Source organism: Cryptotermes secundus, unplaced genomic scaffold (assembly GCF_002891405.2).
Source record: "Cryptotermes secundus unplaced genomic scaffold, Csec_1.0 scaffold382, whole genome shotgun sequence".
NCBI classification, from domain to species: Eukaryota; Metazoa; Arthropoda; class Insecta; order Blattodea; family Kalotermitidae; genus Cryptotermes; species Cryptotermes secundus.
In genome coordinates, this window is record NW_019744111.1 from 273,343 (window position 1) to 289,228 (window position 15,886).

The window sequence follows — 15,886 nt, forward strand, 5'->3', positions numbered from 1 at the left end:
TCAGTGTAGCTACCACGAAACATAGTTGTAAAGTGCAGGTTTATCCATTTTACACTGAGATGGCGAATTGAAGAGTTGTAGGTACAGATTCTTATATAATCTTACCGCTTACCAAAGACTGTCAAAGCAGACTGCTAGACTAGAACTGCTTTGACTTTTATGGGATTTAGCTGTCAGTTCAAATTCCCCATACAATATCATCCAGTAATTTTGTGTATTACATAACCTCTGCAGTTGATGCAGCATCATTCAGTACTGTGATACTGGTATGACACAAAGCTTTGCAGCTTTCAACATGTTTTAGACCCCTTTTCATCAACTTATTCATGTCTTTAATTTCTTGTTTGTTGTTTGCAGGAACTGGAAAGTTCTCCAATTACAGAAGAACCGTCGTATGTTGCTCCAATGTCTGTCCAACCAACACGAAAAAACAAATGTTCGTCGCTCAACATGGCTGCTCTTCACAGGTTATAACCTTGATGGTACAAGCACATTATTTAAGGAGTGGTTCATTAGTTTCTGCAACACTTTTGGTGCGGAAAAGCCAGGTTATAAAGGTGTATGTACGTATGGCCAGTACAGAAATGTGTGCGTGGTTGTCGGCAATCAAAACATGAATTTGTACAAAAGAAAAAAAAGAAAGAAGATTGGAAATTAAGCAGAGTGAATAAAAATGTATAAGCTGAAATTATGGTAATATTTTTAAGGGACCAAGATGGACTGTTGTTACATGTGAGTATGCTCTTAAGGCTCATCCACTTAAGAAGTATTTATTTAATTGGTTTATTACTAAAACAAGCTGTATATACTGGAATCATATGTGTGTCTTGTTAACCTTTATCATACAGGAAAATCGGGATTTAAGTCTGCTATTGTGGCACTGGTGGCCAGGTTTTAATTTGGTTGTAATGGCATTTATGTTGTCAGCAGTGTGTTGCTAGACCTGCTGTGACCTACACACATGCTGAATCATATCCAGTTGTGATTAATCACATACTGTATTAAGTACATATTATGGTTTCTTATTATTTATCATATAGCTTATATGCTGTTTGACTGGGATAGGATCTGTGAACATGAATATCATTATGATTTTAGTCTTTTAGGAAAACTCAGTGCTTACTGCAGTGTAGTCTCCCATAAAAGGTCAAAATTTTGTAATTATGAACATAAGATTATGGAGGAAACTTGTGATGTTATGTTCTGAGTGTTAGCATGGTGGACTAAATGTATTTCAGGTTTTCTGTCTGGGGTACAGATTTACCTTTGCTGACCCCTTGGGTTCCAGCATACCTGACATCACATGTGTTCAGCACAAATGCTATTACTGTAAATTAAAATCTGGCTCTATATGCTACTCCCAGACAAAGAAGGTGGTGTTTGCTGGATTTGAGGTTCTCATGTCAGTGACTAGGATGAGTACAGTCTTCTTATGCCAAGTAGTCTGCTAGAGGCTCACCAGTGTTTCAGGGAAACATACTGTGTGCATCTCCAGAGTCAAGTAAGCAAGCTAGCAAGAAACTAGCAGATTTACTTGTAGATTACTTACTTTGCTTATTCTTTTACCCTGAAGATGGAGGCAAAACATTCCTCCAAAATTTAATTGAACTTCTGTGAGATGTTACAGAATCACATCCCAGAAGAGGGTTCTGTGTTAAGGAAATATAATTCCCCCACCATGGAACCATCCTTTTATTGGAGACTTTTGGTTTTAGTGGGAATCTTTGTTGAGGAAAGTTAGTTATGAGTTAATGCTCATGTCGAGCTGTATCTTCCATTTCCCCTATTCTAGGTTCACCGAAATGAGGAATGTTGCTCGCCACCAGAGCATGTCCTCTGTAAACAGGTGTTAAGGTGTTTGCAGTGAAATCAGTAGACCTGAGTAACAATTTTTGGTTTATCTGCTGTCTCTTTATACATTTTTATTCACTTGCTAATCGGAGAAACAGACTGGTTATTTCAAACCGCAGATCCATGAGGGCCAAGGTGAGAGAGGAAGGAACCTGCATTTCATACAGGAAGGAATGCAGAATTTCCATAGGCCATATTGAAAATACAGAATCTCTTTTTCTGATTGGCAATTTGATAATGCTCTATAGTTTTGATTTTTAGTAAGTTGTTATACAGCATTTTCATTTATATATAGTTTGGCCATATTGTTTTGAGAAATAGTTTTCATGTGAACAATATGTGACACTTAATTTGGTTATATAGAGTGTCCAGGGCATGTGTCCATTGTTTTTAGAGCAAATATTTTTTTGTCATAGATTACACAAAGCATAGCAGATATAAAAATACGTTTTGAGATATGAGGTTTTCATGGCAGTGAATATTAAAATTACAGTCTTCTGTTGTGAGGCTCCATGTAGTCTGGAGAAGACCCTGAAGATAGAGACAACAGGTTTGTCTTTATATCCCAGAATGCTGTAATCTTCAAGATTTTAGTAGTAGTAGGTAGAATTTGATATATAAGATTTGAGGCTTTCACGGCGGTGACTATGAAGAAAGCAGTCTTCTGGGCTTTGGCGCCGTGTATATGTGGTGTTAACCGACGTTTCGGAGGAACGTATCGCCCCCATCTTCAGGGTTGAAGAAAAAGTATAGGTAAATCTGCAAGCGACAACACCGTGAGACACGGTAACGCAGNTCATGCAGATCTTTTGTGTGATCATGCATTTCAGAGTCATAGTTGCAAAGGGAGAAAGTGGCCTTAAAATTAGTCGCCCTGTCCATATCCAGAGACCAGGAGAAAACTGAACATTCTCAGTATTTGTTATGCCTGGTGTACCATTTTGCCTGAAAAGGAAAATGTGTTTCTTTTCTATCAAGGAAACAAATTACATTGTTCTTTTGTTTTCTTTGAGAAGAATGACTGAATGACTGCCACACCAAATGTTTACCTTAGTGCCATTGTGGATATGCTGTGCACAGGATTTTCTTGTCCCCAGATTCTGCAATTGTGCTAGTTCCCTGCACACTAGGTGTGCCAAATGGCATCATTTGTAGAATCAGTGTGATTTCATTTTGACCTTCATTGATCCATTTAAAAAAAATGACAAATTTTAAACATTCTTTGTGATCTACAGGCGAGATGTGTTACTTGAGCCAGCATGTGGACCCCCCTCCCTTTTTCTTGCACAGAGCCCATAAATTGAATTCATATTTCCTAGGGGCGTATTTATGCTTTTCTCATCTCAGAAACTGTCAGATGGATTTTTGTAAATTTATGTTAGGGGCCTATGTTAAAATTGTCTGGAAAATTTAATTTTGTTTCATACTGAGGGAATACTCAAGCTCAGATCACACCACTGTATATCATTTTTCTTAAAAATAATATTATACAAAAATTAGTGTATTACATGAAATATAGATCTCATTAAGTTCTGTAGCTTTAATTTGAAACTTTTTCAGTTAGATAAATATTGAACAAAATACAAAGAAAATAATTTATAAGTGTAATCTTTATGGCACTTTGCTCTGCAGAGTGGGATCACATCTGCAGTAACAGATCAGTATGTTCTATGAACTTGGAAACTGTTCAGGTGCACAGAATTGCAGAGAAAATTATGTATGTTCCAAAATTTGGTAATTATTTCCATTTTTATGAAAGTTGAAGTTTTGACAGGAGTGCAGATCTGTGTTCTGGTCGTAACTGATTGTAACACTGCCCAGTTTGGTAGGTAGATACCAACATTCCTTAGGGACCTGCTGCTTCCATCTTCAGATAGATAGGCAGTATCTCCTTCCAGTATTTCCATTTATAGAAGTCAATGATTGGAGTCTCCACTCTCCTTTATCTTCCTACAATAATCCATGTTTGTTTTCATGCCAGTTCTGTCCTCTCTCCTTCATAAAAGTTGTTTTTCTGTATCAGGTTCAAACATTGTTCTGGGTTGTTCCATTCCTCTTTTTCCCTTGTCCCCTACTCAGTATCCTTGTCCTATCCATTGTTTTCTACATTTTCAAAGCATTGTAATAAATTCTCTTCTAACTGTATCAACAGATTTTGAATTGCAGCTTGTTAAATTGTTCAATTACATTTCTCAACCTATCCCTTCTTCTTTTTTCCCCTCAGTACTTTTCAGAAATATTGTATCTCTTGTTTGGATTTTGCTTTTGTTTCTCTTTGTTAGGGTCCACATTTGGAGATTATGTTTGTATTGGTTGAAAATATCGTTTGAGGAAGTTGGTTCCTCCAGGATGTTGGTAACCATCTACCATTACCGTGCAATGCAGTGGGCATCAGAATGTTTCCATTCTCTTCTTTGTTATGCCAGAGTCAGTATTTTTTAAGTTCTGTAACCAATTGCATAGATTATGCATAAGGCATTGAAAATTTCTTCAAGTTGGCCTTCAACAAAAAAGGTTTTATTAGTTGATAATTGAAACATTGGCTATTGTCTCATCAACTTTAGAGGTTATGTATGATTTATATATGGAATAATTATGTATTGTGAATTGGAAGAGAAGGCATTACACCTTACTTGAAGGTGCTGGTTGCTTCAGAAAACTGAGGAAAATGATGAAGACTTCAGTCAGGATAACTGGTGCCCTGCCTGAGATTTAGACTGGTCCCTTGTGAACAAGTGAGATGCGTTAATCTTCTTAGTTCTGTATTTCCATTGGACAGTAACGTCAGTTCCCCCCCCCTTTAAATTCTGATTTTCATAGTGAAAGTTCTGGCTCTGAAGTATGAATTGTAACTGAGTAGATTTTTTTTAAAGTCTATTTGCAGAAAGAATGGCAAACTTGGCTGAACTTGCTATACTTAACCCCTGACAAATCCTTCAGTCCTTCTAGGTAAATATTTTCTCAGATGCTGACAGTAACATTTCAGGTATTGTCTTTATGGACTTACATATTTTAGTAAGAAAAATATACTTTATTTTGTGCAATATACTTTGAATTTTGTTCTAGAATTTGAACCTTCACAAAATGTCACCAAGGAATTTATTTGTGGATTGTGTGAAGAGCACAAGAAACAGAAAAAAAAATTTTATTTATTTATTTATTTTTACAGATTTTAGACTTTCAGGGTGGTTAATTATTGATGTTAATGCCGTTCTTGGGTTGTAACACTAAGTGGATGTGGCTGATGTTGCCAACAGTGTAGAGGTACGTGATGCCTTTGTCTCAGGGCTAAACTGAGTTTGGGGCAGTGTTTACCTTCGAAACATCAACAACACCCATATCCACTTGGTGACAACTGAAGAATGGAATTAATGTTAAACATATTTCTGTTTGCAGCTGCAGGCACATACCTAGACAATAAGCATATTTAGAAATACCACTGAAATGGGTTTAAAAAAGCTCTTTGTTTTACGGACAAAGAAAAGGAATTTCATGTACTCGTAAGATTCAGGTGCATGTCCATACATCATATAAAGTGCAGTCTGTGGTTCTCAGACTTATTCCTGCACTTACTAATTACTTAGTTTCACAGTCTAATGTGCAGCACTAATGTTCTGTGAAACTTACTAAAAGCTATTCAGTTTTAAAGTGAACAGCTTTTAATAAACTTTATAGAACAGTAGTTGATACTAAGTGATAAGTGCAACAGGGTGCTACAATATAATTTTCATGCACAGATTCCTTGTGGGGTAAACCAGAATGTTGCACCCCACCTCTGCATTGGTATCTTATTTTGGAAACTTCTTTTTTACACGTCTTTTTTGTTTTCTTCCACTGTTGATTTATTCCGAGCAACTTAACTCTGTTTCACAAATCATTTCTCTTATGAAAAGAAAAAATGAGGTGGTACATTTTTAAATCTTGACCATGCTGTTTGGATGGGCCAGACAAGGTAAATTTGTTGGACTGAGGTGCTTACCATGGTGTCCATGAAGAGTCCTGTCCTCTGGGATTAACATCTTGCAGTCCAGTAGAGGTCCATTGTGTCACAGGAATACTGCCACTGTCTTCAGGGTCAAAGGGTTACCAGGTAAGCAACCTGCATGGTGTAGGCAGCAAGCAGAATAAGCTGCTGCTGGTTACTTGCCTGGCTTAATCTTAGACCCAGAAGATGGAGGCAGTACACCTCTGAAACATCAATAAACTTATATCTGGTTACACAGCCTCACATCACAGAAGGTGGCACACTTCAAAGAGTAACTTCTTAGATAGGAGACTACTAGCCATATCTGTCAGTGATAGTGGTATTATTACTGTCTTTCAATTAGTTTAGACTGCAGGCATTACCACTGCTACTTAGAATTGTGCTTCATAGTTGTACTGCTTCTGAGTTACAAGTGTATCTCGCCATGTCAAGCATACAACTATACGTAGTTACAGTGGCTGAAATATCAGTTATTCTTCTGATTCCCATATGCTGTCAGTAGTTAGCAGTGTGCTGAGGTGACATGTTTGTCAGAGCTATGGCTGATGCAGTCTCAGGTTCGTTAACCGAATCAGTTTATATATTCATAAAGTTTTGAACTGAAATGGTTGTAGTCCTTTATCAACTTCTCTTGTTTCTAAGATGTCTCAGCCACTCTGTTGAAATGGCTGTACCACATCACAGAGACTTCTTTAGTTCATGCCTAGATTGAACTAGTATTTAATTTTATTACCAACAGATGGCAGCTCTAAGGGGATGCAAACTGGCTCTGGTCAGCTCAGTTCATATTATCTCTGCCCAGACCTTCCAGGGCATAAACCAGGAAATGCAAGCATTGCATAACTGTTGTGATGCATTTATTTGCTTTTTTTTAATTATTACAAATACTGTATGATTTAAGGAAAAAAGTATTATGCATAAAATATGTATTTCATGGTTGAAACATTTTTCACTCCAGTAAACATTCAGTGAATCATAAGCAGAACAGGGCAGAAAGGTTTTCATGTAAAGTGTCACTTATTATCATCTGATTTTAACCAAAATTGGAATGTAGCTATAAGATTGTAGTAAAATTCAACAGAATCTTATTTCTTAAAAATCCTTTCAGCAGTTCTTCAGTTGTAACATGAAGCAGACATGGCTAAGTTAAGAGGCACATTTGCATTTTGTGAAACTGTTTTGTTGCAGATATGCGAAAAAGGAAATGGATGGAACAGTTGTATCATGTAAGTTGGTTCATGTGCTGCTTGCTTCTGGCTAGTATTTTGAAGGTGCCTGGCTCAGACACTGTCATACTTGAGGGTTCATTTTCTTGGTCCCGACAATTGTTAGTAAGTTGAAATAAAATTTATTAGGCAGTACAGTATGGTGTCGTGATGGCTCAGTTGGTATAGCGACAGGCTGGGCGGCCTGGGTTCAACTCCCAGCGGCACAAGATTTTTCTCTTCTGCACAACATCCATGCTGACTTTTGGGGCCACCCAGCCTCCTGTCCAGAAGGTACTGGGGGGTCTTTCCCCCAGGGCATGAAGCTGACCACTCGCCTCAATCTAGTGCCAAGGTCAAGAAATATGGAACTATACTTCCATTCCCCCATGTGTCTTCATGCCATAGTGCTCAACTAATTCAGCACAGGGGCAACTTCACCTTTTTTTAGGCACTGTAGTTTGAATTAAAGCTAGAAAAGACAGATGGTGTTTGAAGTTCATAAGTATGAGTCCAACCCATCTACCAGTAAGTAAATATATTTAATATTCTTTCACAAAACAAGTTTATTCTGTGCAGATTGTGAAATTTTGGGTTGTGACTGTGCAGTCTTTTATGTGGATATCAGCCTCACCCTGATGATGGAGGCAACATATTCCTCCAGAACACTGGTATTGACCTACAAGAATACATGGTGTCATGTGCCTGGAGAACAATCTCAATACACACAACTGTGAAGACCGGAAACCTTAACAATGTACTTCAAACTAAATATAAAATTCTTCTTCATAAGGCTTGACAGATTCATTTCTTGATTTCTTGAACGCGTTGGCCAGCTCAACAATTTCCAACTACTTCCGTCCTGTGTGCAAGTTGTCCAGTTATAAATTCCTGAATCCTTTAGATCTTCCCTTACGTCTTATTTCCATCTGATCTTAGCTCGGCCTCTCTTTCTTATAGCGTGTGGCTGCCAGTTGTATATTAAATGTAAAATTAGATGACAGTTTTATGTACTTGTGACTCGCTAACTGCAATGTGAAAATTTGATATGCATTTCTGCAGGGGTAGTAAGCTGTGACTAGAAGTTCTTTTGCTGTATGACATCCAAAAGCAAATGAACAACTCTTTTTTTTTTATCCTTGATTTTATCATTAAGAAGATGGGAAAATGTCAGTACTAGTTTTCACACAGATGTTGTACACCCACAGTCAGTAGTCTATTTTTCCAATTTGCACAGTGGCAGTAGCTTTCTATTGTCAGAAGTCTGAATGGGCCTGAAACAGTGTGTCTGCAAAACACCTGAGCATAGCTGAACGGAACTGAACCAGTGCACACCCACCTTCTGCCATTCTTTGTTTTTCTCTGAAGAATGACTGCTTATTTTTCAGTATGTACAAATCTTCTAAAATACCATGGGAGACTTGCTGACATTTAAAACTGGGAGCAGAGAGAGTGCCATTGAAAGAAGTCTTGAGCTGGATACACACATGTGCATTCTTTTGTAACGTAAGAGTGTATGACAACTCGGCTTCGATTTGCATTTTACGGTGTTCATATGTTTATGACGGTGAACATTCAGATGAACTTCCGTGATCTACCAGATGTTCGGAATTGTTGGTCGAGCAGTCTACAGGTAGCCAGCGCATCTTTTCTATTCATAACACATTTTGTCAAAGAATAAGAAACTAAGAGATTCTTGCAGTTGCACTGCCGTTTTTGACTACGGGCGATTCGTACACCGGGTTCCCCCCCCCCAAAAAAAAAATTTCGAAACAACCAATCGGCTAGATTATTCTAGAATTCCATCGACTTCGTTGATTTTTTTTCCAGCTGTCAGCTCTTTAGGATTGGTTCCTGCCCAATACCGGAAATTCTGTTTATTTACAAAGCCGGATAGGTGGAAATGGGCCTCGTCACTGAGTAACGGAACGGCGGTAGGGGGCACGCTCGCAAGAATACTTTGTCAACTATTAACACGATTCTCCCAGTCTCCTGCATGAAGTTCTTGCACAATTGCCATTTTGTGAGGGTGAAATTTAAGGCCTAAATGCAAAATGCGTCTTACCCTAGTGTCGGATAAACTCAGAGCAACAGCATGTTTGCGATCTGAACGTTGAAGTGATTGGACTGCCTTACTGCCTTCCAGGTGATTTCTTCTTTAAGGTTGAACCTGTGGCACGAAATGAAGCCACCCACCGCAAAATTGTGTTCCGAGTAGGGATCCTATCGCGACGTCCTAGCTCGAAATGAGTCGCGATCACAGACTCTATTTTTCAAAAACGTCTCTACGACGAACGCACGCTGTGCACCCAACCACTGCATGTTACCAATTGAAACTGCATTCTCCCCCCGACCCAATGGTCGGCCTCCTCCCGTCGCGGCATAACGGTCGCTTGAAATCCATCCATTCTTTCTGACGCACCATATATTTAGTGTGTCGATGTTAATACATGGGGTGTTCTCGACCTCAGAGTACAGGCTTAACTTAATATAGATCTGTGAATGTTAACATGCTTTTGTTGTTCAACGAAATTGAAAATTACACTACACAAAAGGAGTAAGAAAAATAGAATGGACAGGACACGACGAGGAACAAGTGACCAACGCGCTCAGAAACACGTACACGCCTGCCCTAATGGTGTAACATCCTGCGAAGTTCGCCGGAAAATCGAAAGTAGTGTTTCGAATGTGTGAGCAAATTACCAGTAACACCTTACGCACTTGTTGCATTACGCTGTTACTGGAAGGAAAAACGCCCAAGTATGTAAAGGCCTGAAACTTATTATACTCGTACTTGAGGGAACCTGGTGGTTTCAGGATATGGTACCAGACTTATTGAAGTCAGCAAGGCCTTAGTAGCGATATTTGCTGTAAAGGACCTAAAACCATTACTACAAATTTAGACCTTTTAAGTAGAAAATTATGTGATATGGTGAACCATACTTGAATAGATTTTTTATCTTTGTTGTAGTTACATATATTGTCACGTGTAGGAGGGAACGCGTGTCGAAAATGACTAGTTCGGATGACTGGATTTATTAGCACTTCGGTTACAAGTTCTTTTAATCAGACTCATACAGCGCTATCGCTGATGTACACCCCCCTACACGTGACAATATCTTCCCCTCCTCTCCCTTTTTAGTGTTGAATGGAGTCAGTGAGCCGCCGGAACTTGTTCTGATTCTGTTACTGAAGATGACTCTCAGAGGTTTCTTGGAACCTGGTAATTTTACACTATTAGAAATAAACTGTGTATACATAAAAATTAATTTAAAATTATGGAAGTACTGAAATTGCTTATAATTGGGCTATTAATACGATGGCCTGCCAGGTATTTTTGTAAGATCCTCGAGAGTATCCATTCCCCAAAATATTTTACTCTGAAATGTGGCGAATCATAGTGAAAAACTGTACAAAGTACCAAATATTATTGAATTTTTTTTCAGTTTATCGCGCACATTATGTAATAATAATTTTTAATATTATGGAATCAGTACGATTTTAAGGCCATGTGCAGTATTGAAACAGTTGAGCGGATGATTTTAGTCACAGTTCATCTGACAACATTTAAGTGAAATAAATATTTTTGAGTCCAATAATTTGTGAGCATGTACTTTTTAGATATGATCGTTGCAGGGCAAATGCTTTCATTAGCATACTGCAAAGATGTACGTATGTTTTATAGCGTGCCCCACAAGAAAGTAGCGTGAGTACACTGTGGGCTCTCATTGGTTTGAAGTTGGACGGCCATACTTTAAAATATTTTAATGAAGTTTTTAAAACCAAACCTTTGCGAGACATCTTGCCAGTACATCTGATTGTGACCTACAAGAATTCTTTTCCATTGTTATTAAGTATTTTATTCATTACTTCCATTTAGTTTAGGTACTCAGAGAACCAAAATTGTGAAAAACAAATTACTTGGAGAGGTGGATAGTTGTAAGTATATACATTACAACATTATTTGTAGTTTACTTGCTTACTTACGGAGCTGAGCCTTTCTTAAGGAGAAGCCAAATCTGCAGCTGCTCAAGAATTTCCCAGCATGTTATGGAACCCGAAGGTTCATTACCGTGTTCACAAGAGCTCTCCACTGGTCCCTATCCTGAGCCAGATCTACCCAATCCATACCATCCCATCCTATCTCTCTAAGATCCATTGTCATCACTTGGAGAATGAAAAGTTTGAACGTCATAATCTCAGTTCTTAAAACATTCTAGTCTAAGAATTTGAGCAAATATGCTAATGGACCCTCATTGCTGGTATCACCCCATGACCTGTGCTTAGTGTCTCAAGACGGTGTACAGTTCATTAACATTAAGAGTACGTCTGCCTTCTTTCCTAAACCGATTAGTGTGTTTCAAGTATGAAGTTCCTTTGTCTCGTATGTCATGGCTTCCCTTGGAACTGCCCAGTTGCCTTGTGTTTTCTTCCATTTTAGTAGAATTGCATAAGAACTTTTCTGAGAGACATATTTGCTCTCAGAAAGTTTATCAACTCTGCATGTTTCACACGTAAGACCGACAGTTGGCGCTTGCTTCCCCATTTAGCAAAAGCACAGGTTTTGTAATTACTGTTGTGTTAAAATCATCACGTTGAGAGCAGTCTTCACGCGGCATTGTTTGTAGTGTGGAGATAATTTTCTCAACAGAACGTAGAGACACTCCCGTTGCTTCTGTTGCTCTTTCATGCGTCCCTTGAACGGGCATTGTGTGTCCCTCTCAGTTGCTTCATTTTCCGTAAACTTAACGTTGCAGATTACCTCTTTTGTTTGCTTATTGAGTTCATTATACTGTAGGATTGACTGTATAGGAGGAATGTTAGACAGAAGATGACAATGCCAAAGAACAATGCTAAACAAGAAGCCCCGCGTTTGTTTCGCTTCTCACCCAAACTGCTATAAGAGCCAAGAATTGCATCTGGCTTGTGACATACACATTTTAAAACAAAGCAGCTGCAGGCTGATCATATGAGTTTCCAGACAAACAAAAAATTTTCGCATTCGTAAGAATAGAAATTGTTTCGCTGCTCACAGGCACACTATTATATCTTCTCTCAACAATGGTCGTCACCCGCTAAGATTCTGTGCACCTACTCTAGTTATAAATGTAATGTTATGTTCTGACCCTAATTTTACCTTTGTTGTTGGTTGAAGATGTATATTAGTTGTATCAAAGAGGCATTCTTTAATCTAAGACGAAATGTACCAGTGGTTTGCACGTTCACTGCCCATGCTACAAGCCGGAAGGAAGCGGGTTCGATTCTCGCTATTATTGGAATTTTCAGTTGACCTAATCCTTCTGCCGCACTATGGAACAAGGGTCAACTCAGCCCCTAAAAGAAATGAGTACTAGTGATTTTCCTGGTGGGAAAAGGCGGGTAAGGCTGACAACCTCACCGCCATCTGTGAACCGATTGTCTTGAAGATGCGGAAGCCTCGACGTCTCACTAACCTGTGGACCTCCATGGCCTCTTACAAGGATAGCAATACATTTTCTTTTACTGCATGGTTTGTACTTTCAGGTCAAAAAGGATACACAATAAAATTCCTGTACATAGTGTATGTTTTCTCCTGTCGTTCTAAATATAGTGTCAGTCACTGTCTTCTTCTTCTTCTTCTTCTTCTTCTTCTTATCCTTCTCCTATGATTCCTGTTGCTCCCACTTGGAACACATGACATTCGTTAAACGCTTCGTTTCACTTCAGTTTTTTAATCTAAGAGAGCCAGTAGGACTCCTTGGACGGGGGATAAGTAAAAACACAGAATAAACACAAACACACATCCATTCCTCGAGTGGGATTCGAACTCATAATCCCAGTGTTCAAGCGGGCGAAGACATTTTATGCTATTAGACCTCGTGACCAATGTGATCGGCACGGTCATACTTAGACCGTCAAATTGTGAATAATATTATGGTCCAATAGGAATTTTCATTGTCTCGGCACGACGTGGTAGACGTCCATATTTTGATTCGGCGGGAGGTGCTAGCAGTTTATCTCCCGTGAATAGGTTCTCATAGATGTCCTAACCCTCACGTTTGGTGGCCATATTTTGACCCCGGGCTTACAACATTAGTACTGAAAAAGTGCAACGTCCGGCCAGTTGAAATTCGCACATGTGTCACGGGGCGCATTAATTTCATCTCTTATTTGCCAAACACAGGCACTGCTGTCATCTGAAGAACTTATGCTATTGCCACGTCAGTATGATGGATCAACTGATATGAAGGAACATGGCCACAGGATGACTAGCCCATGAAATCGCCAGAAATTGTTGCTGTCTTGAACAAATATTAAAATTCGCAGAGGAGTTACACATTTTTCTACACACATAAGAAAGCAATGCAGCGGCTAGGTGAAACTTCTGAAATTACCTTTTCGTGTCTATAGTAAAGCTATCGTCTGAAACAGGCGGTGGAGGCCCATAGGGTTGTGAGACCTAGAGGCTCCCACATTTTCTAGACAGTCGGTTCACAGATGATGGTGAGACTGTTAGCCTTACGCGACGGCCGCCCTTGACCCCCAGTAAAATTCCTGGTACTCATTACTGTTAGAGGCTGAGTGGACCCTAGGGCCTTAGTGCGGCTGGATGGATTAGATTAACAGAAAAATCCAATGAACTCATCGGGACGCGAACCCGTGACCTCCCGTCCTACCTAACGATAGACGCATCCTCTCGTCAGAGAGAACGCCCGACATCAACAAACCTGCAACTGTTTGAGAGTAATAAAGATCCGATCTTAAGCCCCAGATGGATGCTTTATTCCAAGATAGACTGGCCGACTGACCGTTGGTCGTAACACAATTTTGACTTCGGCTTTGGCTTGGAGAATAGGCAATTGGAAGGGAGCCGCCATTCAGAGAGGACCTGAGCCCGGAAACAGAGGAATAACCATTCGTTACCAGGCAACTACTAGTGAATACACTGCAGGCAGGAAAAAGATTTAGCATGATTTTGTAAAGTGTGGAAATAAGGATAGTGTTATATTTATTTGTAGTTACGACCTGTAAGTGGTCAATAAAATCAACATCCAATCAAAAGTCCCGTCTATAATCACACATACACGTGAAAATATATATGGCATGTTGACCTTCTGAAAGTCGCAACATGTAGTGGGATAAATTTCAAGACACGGTATGTAATCTGTAAATAAATATGTACAAACATCTGTTTTGTAAGACGGTACAAAACACGCCTACAGATTATAATACATTAGAGCCCTGCCCATCGTGGGTTTGTTTATATACACAAAAACAAATGCAGAAAATTATTTGCCTTTCAGGAGAATCTAAATGTATGTAATCCGCTAAACATAGAAGCGCAGAAGCCATGCATCGCGAAATTTGTGCGTTTCAGTGGAGCGCACACAGATTGAAACACATACGATATCTATGAACTGTACACATACATGTCCAAAGTGCAAAAAATAACCTAAAATAAAATAAATATATCCACGAAAAGAACAAAATGTGTACAATAAGAAGACTTCCGATTTGAATAAAATTGAAATAATTTAACAATTTTAATATTTAATGTTATGGCAAGGACGTATATGTCAGCATTACACCCCAATATATTAAATTAATAAGACAAAATATGGCCAATATAAACACTGGAAAATGTTAGGGGCGGGCAGTGCAGTTTACAGTGAATGTTCATGCCCGATAATGGTCGAAAGGCCGAAGTATATAGCGGATAATTAAAGTATACGGCGTCTATACAGAAGTTGTACTGGCGGAAATAAATACAATTGGAAATACAGTTGAAACCAAGATTTCATGGACAGTTCCATTACGTGATGGTATTCTCTCCATGCCGGATTACGAAAACATGTTTGTCACAGTGATACTGAAACTCCCTCTCTCAAAAAATACCCTGACGCGCCCTAACCTGCATCATGTAGCTCACTTAAATCAACATTTGTAGCGCCCTTTGCGCTGTTAGAGGGGTGTAGTTTTCTTGCTTGGTACCACGTGACATACTAACAGCCACCTGCGAATGCGATATGAGCGATATGAGGTTCCCAGAGCGGTGATAATAAGCATGTCCAATATCGTTTCGTAGATCACTGACTTTTCGGAAGAATACAGTGTCTCCATCTTGCCAAAGCAGTCAGCCTTGCTAACTAGCTCCTACTTTCATCTATCGGACTACAGTGTCACATCCGCCACATCGCACAACCTAGTACTCTGTGCCATATACCCTGCCTCGTTTATGTATATCCCTATAGACGGCAGCAGTGCAGTGTGATTTTGATTAACCAATCACAAGCGAGTTCCTTGAAGTTTTGGCGCACTTATATGCCTTGCTCATGAAACAGGTGATACGACCTGACAGTTTGTGAATTTATTGTGTAAACAGGCTGGCACGTATTTGTGGGGGTAAGGTGAGGAAGTATAATCGTTATGGTAAACATGTGCAGGTAATATTCAGTGATATTCATAGCTTATGGTTGAAAATGTACGAAAATCTGGCCCCTACGACAAAGTTTTATAAGAAACTTCTACGTGTGTGTGTGTGTGATACTTTTTATGGCGTTTTAGTGCAAGTTTTAAATTCGTCACCTTATATGTGTAACTGTTGCGAATGCTGTGAAGAAACGACTACGACCAGAAATTAGGTTATGTGTAATCCAATTCGGCTGTTCGGCATCCCTTCTCAACGTTTCACTTATAAAGGTAAACGTATCCGAGGGTTTACTTAACCGAGCACCACGCCATGAAGAGGTACAGGGGATTGGAGGTGCAGCGCTATCATTCTGAGCCTTGGCACTAGATGGAGGTGAGTGGTCAGCTTCATGTATTATATCCATATGATAGGAGGCTGGGAGGGCCCTATAGCCGG

General features: G+C 39.3%; 1 protein-coding gene across 1 annotated transcript in view; it reads left to right on the forward strand.

The window, feature by feature from the left end:
• Nucleotides 1–2,536, forward strand: part of LOC111874454 (protein ECT2) — a 31,364-nt gene extending 28,828 nt beyond the window's left edge. The window contains exon 18 of the mRNA XM_023869972.2: nt 358–2,536. Coding sequence (XP_023725740.1) covers nt 358–474 — 117 coding nt within the window. The 3' untranslated portion in view covers nt 475–2,536. The remainder of the gene's footprint in view (nt 1–357) is intronic.
• Nucleotides 2,537–15,886: the final 13,350 nt, after the last annotated feature.